Genomic DNA, 8,924 nt, shown 5'->3' with positions numbered 1-8,924 from the left:
AAAAAAAAAAAAAAAAAAAAAAAAAAAAAAAAAAAAAAAAAAAAAAAAAAAAAAAAAAAAAAAAAAAAAAAAAAAAAACAGACCAAATTGACAGCAGTAGATGAAATGAGAAGTACAATTCAAGGCAGTACATTCAACATAAGTATCCTTATTATGTAAATGACCATTTCAATTTAATGGATAGTTCATGATCAATGACTAAATGTCAACAATTTTGTTCACTGAAGATGAAGTACAAAAATTAAGCTGATTGAATCGAATTCACAGCACGATGTGAAGGTTTTGACTTACCAATGTACAGTGCACTTTTTCATAAAAATCAACACCTAGCTTTGCATTTATCAACAACCGTTCCATCCGCACAAAAAGAGAATAAAATAAAATAAAATAAAAACAGAAAAGGGGATCAAAAGCTGGATACCATTAAGATTTCATTTACAAAGTTGCTCGACTGACATTTCCTCAAATCTTCTTGAAAAAAGAAAGAATATTTCCTTGTTTGGGACCAGTCGCATTTCCAGCTTTCTTGGCTCCTGCTTTCCCTGCTGGATTTGCACCACCATTGCCCAAAGCTGGTGACTTCTTGGCCGGAGGAGGCCTGGATTCCACACCCAAATACTAAAATCTTATTGAATGACGAGTTAAAGTTTTAGCAAGAAAAGACAAACAAGAATCACTTTAAACTAAAGCATGGTACAATAGAACTCGTCTTTGTGTGTGTGTGCGCGCGCAAACTAAGGGTTGTAATCATAAAATGGTTGGTGGAGGCAATAACCTTGCAGCTTTGAAACTAGAAAGCCTAGGAAGTGTAAGGCTTTCAATTTATTATTTTGCAGATCAGTTCTGTTCTAAATAATAGCAACAACGTACTTCTTGCTTACTACTTAACGAGCACTCATATTTATACTTACAAAGGCTGTCTATATCAAAACCTCAAAGATAATGAATAAAACGGAACATGAATAGTTGATAGATAGAATATTAGTGCAGCAGTCACAAAACATAACATGATGGATGATTTCATGAATGGAAGAAAGAAGTTGATATCGAAGTAACCTGTTCGTAGTAGTCTCTGCTGCTTTATGATCAGATTTCTTTGTTGAAGAGACATCATCCTTCTTCTGTTCCTGCTCTTCACCCTCCCAAACCACCTCATTTACTAGTAAAATTAGAAGAAAAAAAAACTGATTAAACCACAAGGTAAGAAAAAGATGAATAAATTTACCACATCATCGTGTATTAGCCAAATGAAAACCTCTTTTAAAATCACCATGCTCTGTTAACCAATCTCTCAGCACATGCAAATAGTTGGAATAAAACAAAATAACTTAAATGCACCAAAAGACATTTCTTGCTAAAATTGTATTGCTCCTTCGAAAGCAATCTTTCAACATGTGAAAATGGAAACTATTTTCACTTCCAGAAACATAAATGTAAATAAACATGTAGCGGCAGTTAATTATATCCATCAATTATAGGGTGAAGAAGGCACGTTTGAAAATACCCTAGAAGAAATAAATTACTTTAAATCAAGCCCCATAAAGGCAATCTAATGTGAAACAGGCTGTATATGTAGGTATACCTTCTCTCCCACGCTCATCAATTCTTGTCCTCAATACTTTTCTCCTCTTGGGTGAAGCAGGAGCAGCATCTGTTGGTTTCTCTCTATTATTAGAAACATTTTCATGGGCACAAACCTCGTTTTTCACTGCAAGGGAGGAATTCTGATGTTTATCTTCTGCTAAGGATTGCTTCGATACACATGTCTTTTCCTCCTCCATTTTCAGTTCACCGTTCTGTTGTCTGTCATTGTTCAAATGAGCTTTCTCTTCATGTAATTCAGTGTTTTGCTTCAGATCTAAACATGACTGATCCTTCGGATTTTCAGGTGATGCTAAACTGACTGCATCTTCAAAATCTTCATCATCTGAGAAATCAATAACCACCCTCCTTTTTCTTCCACCTTCATTGGAGGTCCTCTTGATATTTACATTTTGATCGTCATCATCACTGTTGTCACTCTGTAGTCCTTCATGTGCGCAAATTTGTGCCTCTGCACTCGATACTGCAACGGAAAGCAAGGGTTATAAAGAAAAAAGTTGGTATTATGCCGAAATTACTTCCAATATTTTCTGTACAGTGCATTTAAAATTTCATTCGGAACTAACAAGTGTTTCATAATCAGTCCAATTAGAAGCATGCAAAAATTAGAATGAAATCAACCCGGAGGGATAACCAACCAGTAGGGTTTGCATTGGCATGCTTCACATTTTCATGGTTGTCACTGAGCTTGGACTTAGTAGGGACACGTCCCCACAAGTTTGCTAATGAACTTTCAGTACTGGAAGAGGTTTTATCACTTTGAGGTTTCTTCTTTTTAGCAGGTAAGGAAGCAACTTTTTCTTTAACTGCAATTGGCTTGGAGGTCTGATGAAATGACCCTGTACTGTTATTTTCACCTTCAACTTCTTTGACCACAGGGGGATTCTGTAGACCAACATTAGGACTAACTTTGTGCATTTCACTTTTTTGAGGTTGAGGAACGGTAGTATTTTGACATGATTCATTCTTTTTTGTTGATTCTGCACCCACTGCACTTCTTGGCTGAGGAGCTGCAACGCTTGCAGGTATCTCATCAATGCTGCGCTTGACATAGGAATTGGAAATTCCACAGAACCTAAAGAATTAGAACGAATAAAGGAAAATGAGTTGCCAAGGCTATTAAAACTAGAGAAATAAAGAGCCAAGCAGGAATCTTACAATTCACCTAACATAATTGAATAACAGCACAACTACAGAGAAAGATAAATCCCATTATTGTTACGTCTCGAGGAATAGCATGATATGTAATACCGAGATCAATATTGTGGACATTATCAGGGGGCTTGTGTGGATGCAATGCAGAACCTTTTTCACTCTATTCATTCTCTTTCAACCAAAAGATGTATTTCTAGACTCAGTAAATAAGGATTAAGTGGGACAGACGTGCAAGTTCAAACCCATGCCCACTGCCAAGAAACGCTTAATAGAAAAACAGAGGACAACATGACAATAACCCATCTAAGTGAAATTTAACTGAGCTAAATACAGGAAACCTGTTATCTCGCAAACAATTGTCAACAGTGAAGGGCTGCTTGAAGAGCTCTTCTGCCTGAACGAATTCAGCATTCCACAGTGCGGCTGGATCCTTTGGAATGGAAGCTTGAACACTATAAACTTGAATCGAGCAGGTGCCATCAAAATCTTGCTTTGCTTCTGTTCAAAAGTAAAGAATAAACTCAAGTCGTTGAGTCCCTGGAATAGACACTCAACTTCGAATAACATAAGATGGGGGCAGAGTTCTGAAGCAGGGTTCATCATTAGAAACACTTGCAACAAACTATTAAATATTGCAAGACTTCAATATAGTGTATAGCTTTATCCAGATACAATATTTTTTTTTTTATGTTGTGGATGTGGGGATTTAAACCTCTTTGTCCTTTTTGTCAAGAGAATAATGTTCTGATCAGTAAAGTTATGCTCAGGTTGGCAGTACATTATTTTTATTACAAGCAAATGTAATATCTAATATTATCCAAACCTTCTTTCTATAAAAAGAGAATCATCGAGATGTGTGGAAAAGCATGCACCAAATTAGAAGCTAACCAGGAAGTTTTGAATCAGAAACAAGCCTAATATGGTAGCTTGGGGGGTCATTTTTCAACCATCCGGACAAGGCATAGACCACTTGTAATCCACTTTCATGCTTTTCAACAAATTCCTGAAGCAACCTACATAACAACTCAGCATTAGAAACATTGAACGAGGACCAACTAATCGCGTGCAATTTTTATATGCCAACTTTCTAACCTCTTTGCAGTATCCGAAGATATCAAATAACTGCGACTTAGCCACTTGTAGGAAACCTGAGTAAAAATGCTGAACGAAATTAGCAGGTGTTGGCGAGCTAGAAACTAAATTTACTCCAATTCCTAAATTATAATAAAGAAAAATATGTACATCAAAACTAAAAAAAAATGCCCAATGATCTTATGGAACTGATGCAGAACTCCTCAGACAAAAATGGCCAAGTAAGCCCTTAGAAGCAAAACCTGAAGACTAATTGAAAGCACAAAAAAGCCCCAAAAATTTCTTCCTTTTCCCTGGTACAATTTTCACCATCCAAAAACATAAAACACAGAAAATTCATAGAAGAAATTTAAAAGCTCTTTGGTGATGAGACTCTCCCTATATATAAACAACGTAGGGCAACACCTTAAAATGAGAAGACATGTTACATTTGTCTTGGAAATGTTACTTTTCGTGATAGAGACGAATTTTTCATAGAAACATAAATCACAACCTCTCAATATAGCGTTTGCATCAAAACTATAAAACAACTCAGCAACAAAACAAGCTTAAAAATGACTGCAAGGCCACTGGCCGAGGAAAGAGTTAAATCGCCGTTAATCCAGGCCAATAGCTTCATTATTGGCATAAACATGATGAGCAAAATAAATTCAATCGAAATTAACAAAAAACATATCTACGGCAGCAATTCACAAAAATAGAGTAGTAGTAGACTGGCTCCATGAACCAAAGAAACGAAACTGAAATGAAATATGATTAAGAAGACTGGTGAACGGCGAAAATATAATCTAAAGGAAGAGGAAGCGAGAGAGGGGTAGTTACCACTTGAAGCTTATCGGCGACAAGGGATTCGATGTCCTGGAGAATGCCTAGGGTTTTGATGTCAGCCATTTGCGTTGAAGTACTACCACCTCCTTCGACGGATGAGATGGGAAGACGACGGAGAATGAGGAGGGGAAGTAGAGGCGCGAGATAGAGAGAATGAGAGAGATCAAAGATTTTCCCTCCTCACTACTCACTCTTTCCCGCCATTTCCAAAGACGGAATTTTGTATGCCTTTCTTTTACGCCTAACTCTCTACTTTTGCTCTCCCTTTTAAGTTTCCCTAAATGGTCAAATATATATATATATATATATGAGAGAGAGTTTTGCCCTATATTTTAGATTTTGCAATATTACCTAATTTTGCCCTCAGATTTAAGGGTTTAGGGTTTTTAAGCATAGATTATGAAATCAAAATGGAACGAAACATCTTTTATAAAAGTGTAAAAATCTCTCTATCATAAACGTGTTTTAAAATTATGAGACTGACAAATTATGTAACGAGCCAAGGCGGATAATATATGCTTGTAATGGATAGACTGTTGCAAATTGTATCAAAGCTAGACATCGAGCAGTGTATCTGAGGATGATATCACTTGAAACAACATGACAATAATTGAAAAACATATTATGTTGTGGAAACCTTTCATCCACTATTCTAATCATTTTTCTTTTTTTATTTATTCAAAGGAAGTTTTGAAATATTTAAAAATATTAAGGGTAATATTGTAATTCGATTAAAATTATTATTTTTTATAATTTAATCTTTTCAACTTTTGAAAAAATGTTAAATTATGGGATGGAAAACTCTGTCTAATAAACGCGTTTTAAAATTGTGAGGCTTGACAACAATATATAACTGGTCAAAGCAAACAATATCTCTCATATTGTTACAAGTAATCCATCGAATCATCACTCTACATGACAACATCATGTCTAAATATAGATACAAAAATATATACATATACAAAGATACAAAAATTTAGATGAAGTGAATGATATTCAACAAGCATATGAGTACCATTCATGGTGGTTACATATGTATGATTTGATATTCTACCGTGTTTCTAAAGATAGTAGGATCATACGATTGTCTCATAAGATTAGTCAGTACAAACTGATTCTGACATTCGGAGATTTTTAATAAACTACATCAGGTAGCTGGATGTTTACTATGTGAAGATGTAAACTTCATCGAATCCCTTCCTACATTTGCACATCAAGTTGAAAAAAGGAACTCTGTTACAAAAGGATCAAACAAAACCAACCAGAATAAGAGCAAGATCTAGAGAATAACTTGGACTTACCCAGCCTTGCCACCAAAAGTTGGGCTATAGTTGTAGATGAGACTTTCAAGAACCTTCTGTGCAGGTGGTCTGTTCAATGATTTTCTGGCCTCCCTATAGAAACAAAGATTGAGGTTTAAATTTCCTTACAAACTTTGCCATATGAATCATAAAAACCCGGCAAAAAGTTTTACCATTCAAATTGATTGCTAATGGCTATTGGATTTGTGAGATCTCACATCGGTTGGAGAGGAAAACGAAGTATTCTTTATAAGAGTGGAAACCTCTCCCTAATAAACGCATTTTAAAACCGTGAGGCTGACAACAATACATAACGAGTCAAAGCGAACAATATCTATTAGTAGTAAGTTTGGGCTGTTACAAATAGTATCAGAGCCAGATATTGGGCGAAGTGCCCGCAAGGACTTTGGGCCCTAAGGGGTGGATTGTGAGATCCCACATCGGTTGGAAAGGGGAACGAAACATTCCTTATAAGGGGTGTGAAATCCTCTCTCTAATAGACGCGGCTGACATTGATACGTAACGGGCCAAAACGAACAATATATGCTAGCGGTGGGCTTGAGCTGATACAAGATCCTTAGGCCAACTTTAAGGTACACTTTCTCCTCACAGATTTAGTGATAGGCCTCCTGTTAAAAAGGTGTATAGAAAGAAGTTGTCATGTTCTAACCTGACCAAGTGGTTGGCAACATGCTGCGTCACTTCAATTGCATACTCCGTGTGCGGAATCATGGAGTAGCCCCACTCAAAGGTGTTTTTCTGCAATGAAAACGTAGAATCTTAGGCGCTCGATTGATTTATACATCAACAAAGATCATACGACAAGGTTATGAGATGGTCTTTTATGTAGGATATTGCTGTCTAAAACGAAAAGAACAGGGCATCTAACAAGTTTGGAATTATCAGTTAAAGCAGAAAGTGAGAAATCATTTGATTTAATTTTTAGTGACTTATTTTGTTTAGGGGGAGAGGATGTCATGCATGTGACCACAGGATGCTCAACCATATGTTTAACCATGTCTAGCCCACCTTGCCACACACCCGGTGAGATACCACATCGGTTGGAGAGGAAAACGAAACATTTCTCACAAGGGTGTAGAAATCTCTCCCTAATAGATATGTAACGGGCTAAAACAACCATATTAGACAATTAATTACCTCAGGATGCCATTGAAATGCAGTCACGGGATAATCCCGAGCTTGAACCGTGGAAACATAGACCTGTAATCGACATAAGCATTACTGAAGGTGCAACAGGTAGAGGTAGAGGAACATTTGAATAAGTGCAGTTATATAAAGTCTGATACTGTTTTGTAAAGAGTTGAGAGAAATTTCACAGTACCTTATTGTCTATATCATTACTAGTTGTCAATATCTGAAAAAAACTGGACAGTTCTTTATTTTGTTCAAACCTCCCTGGTGAGATACCAAACTGTATGGAAAAGAAGACAATCTATATTAGTACGAATTAAGTTATCGAAAGAATGTCGATCAATCATCGATCGCACCCACAAGAACTTACACGATGGTTTTGCATTACAATACAATCTGTACTCAACTTCTCGAGTAAATAAGGCGGAAATCTACAGGTGAAAAGAACATCAATAGCAAGTTAAAGGATATGAACATAAAATAGCCTCATAAAAAATAGGATATGAACATAAAACAGCCTCACGAGCACGAATAACATTGTGGGATATATTCCAAGATGGAAGCAGTCATTTTTGCACCCTTCACCTCCTCCCCTTGAACAAAGATCAGTTCTTATCAGGGATGGTTTGACTTGATAGGGCACATTTTGTTCCACTTTGAGGATTTTCTCCAACAGTTAGGTTCAGACACGACGACTCTGATACCAATTGTTAAGGACAACATAACCTTTACCTATCTCAGCGATGTTATGATATTAACGACTTTGGTCATAAGCCCTTATGGCTTTGCTTTACGTTCCAACCAAAAGACTGAACAACAATGGAGAGTATTGTCCTCAATTATATACCCATGTGATCACTCCCGTTCCTAGCCTATGCAGATACACAAAACTTGAAGAAACTAATACATTTCCTGAGCTGAACAGTTCAAATGCTATCCATATGGCAAATGCCTTCAACTCTACATTTGGGGAAGGAATGTATTATTTAAGTATCAATTTGAGTTCATCAAAATCCCTTTGGAACAACCATGAAGACTGATACATACCTTTGGAAGACCCTTCCTTGAATATTCACGTTGTCCACAAATTCCAGAGTTGATGCCATATATGATGAGTTAAATGGTTCAAGAATGTTCCTATCCTGTAAATAAAGACGAATATGATTCATATGTGGAAATTATTTGACCCTAATGATTCATATGTGTAAATAAATACGAATTGGCTTTTGTAACAACCCAAACCCACCGTTAGCAGATATTGTACGCTTTCCCTTCTAGGATTCTCCTAAAGGTTTTAAAACGTGTCTGCTAGGAGAGGTTGTCACACTCTTATAAAGCATGTTTCGTTCTCCTCCCAACCGATGTGAGATCTCACAATCCACCCCCTTTGAGGCACAACGTCCTTGTTGGCACTCGTTACCTTCTCCAATCAATGTTGGGGCCCAGTGCAGTAGGAGAGCTTTCCACACCCTTATAAAGAATGTTTCGTTCTCCTCCCCCAACCGATTTGGGATCTCATGATCCACCCCCTTCGAGGTCCAGCGTCCTCACTGGCACACCGCCCGGTGTCTGCCTCTGATACCATTTGTAATAGCCCAAGCCCACCGCTAGTAGACATTGTCCTCTTTGAGCTTTCCCTCAAAGTTCTAAAACGTGTCTGCTAGGAGAGTTTTCTACACTCTTATAAACAATGTTTCATTCTCTTCCCCAACTCACATGAGATTCACAGTCTTATTCTCCAGAAAAAAAAAAAAAAAAAAAAAAAAAAAAAAAAAAAAAAAAAAAAAAAAAAAA

General features: G+C 36.8%; 2 protein-coding genes across 2 annotated transcripts in view; both read right to left on the bottom strand.

Moving 5' to 3' along the window:
* Nucleotides 1–274: 274 nt before the first annotated feature.
* Nucleotides 275–4,940, bottom strand: LOC111481028. The gene is made up of 8 exons (XM_023126304.1): nucleotides 4,672–4,940; nucleotides 3,850–3,905; nucleotides 3,646–3,770; nucleotides 3,096–3,255; nucleotides 2,241–2,677; nucleotides 1,583–2,065; nucleotides 1,057–1,159; nucleotides 275–598 (listed from the first exon to the last, which is right to left on the bottom strand). The coding sequence occupies exons 1-8, from the start codon at nucleotides 4,738–4,740 to the stop codon at nucleotides 463–465; spliced, it is 1,569 nt and encodes a 522-aa protein (XP_022982072.1). The 5' UTR covers nucleotides 4,741–4,940; the 3' UTR covers nucleotides 275–462.
* Nucleotides 4,941–5,628: 688 nt separating this feature from the next.
* The window catches only part of LOC111480987 (gamma-glutamyl hydrolase 2-like), a 4,455-nt gene continuing 1,159 nt past the window's right edge, over nucleotides 5,629–8,924 (bottom strand). The window contains exons 4-10 of the mRNA XM_023126238.1: nucleotides 8,178–8,272; nucleotides 7,501–7,561; nucleotides 7,321–7,410; nucleotides 7,137–7,199; nucleotides 6,649–6,737; nucleotides 5,979–6,071; nucleotides 5,629–5,877 (exon numbers count right to left, since the gene is read on the bottom strand). Of these exons, the coding sequence (XP_022982006.1) occupies nucleotides 5,844–5,877; nucleotides 5,979–6,071; nucleotides 6,649–6,737; nucleotides 7,137–7,199; nucleotides 7,321–7,410; nucleotides 7,501–7,561; nucleotides 8,178–8,272 (525 nt within the window). The 3' untranslated portion in view covers nucleotides 5,629–5,843. The remainder of the gene's footprint in view (nucleotides 5,878–5,978; nucleotides 6,072–6,648; nucleotides 6,738–7,136; nucleotides 7,200–7,320; nucleotides 7,411–7,500; nucleotides 7,562–8,177; nucleotides 8,273–8,924) is intronic.

Source organism: Cucurbita maxima, unplaced genomic scaffold (genome assembly GCF_002738345.1).
Source record: "Cucurbita maxima cultivar Rimu unplaced genomic scaffold, Cmax_1.0 Cma_Scf00006, whole genome shotgun sequence".
In the NCBI taxonomy this organism is placed as follows: domain Eukaryota; kingdom Viridiplantae; phylum Streptophyta; class Magnoliopsida; order Cucurbitales; family Cucurbitaceae; genus Cucurbita; species Cucurbita maxima.
Note: the sequence above shows the minus strand (reverse complement) of the source record. Positions and strands in the feature narration are given on the sequence as shown.

What these genes read in the sequence shown, in the direction of transcription:
- LOC111481028 (XM_023126304.1), bottom strand. Translation starts at nt 4,740, where the DNA reads ATGGCTGACATCAAAACCCTAGGCATTCTCCAGGACATCGAATCCCTT. An exon ending in TGCCAATGCAAACCCTACTG is followed by an intron (nt 2,066 to 2,240) that starts GTTGGTTATCCC and finishes TTTCCGTTGCAG; the next exon opens with TATCGAGTGCAGAGGCACAA. An exon ending in TGATGAGCGTGGGAGAGAAG is followed by an intron (nt 1,160 to 1,582) that starts GTATACCTACAT and finishes TAATTTTACTAG; the next exon opens with TAAATGAGGTGGTTTGGGAG.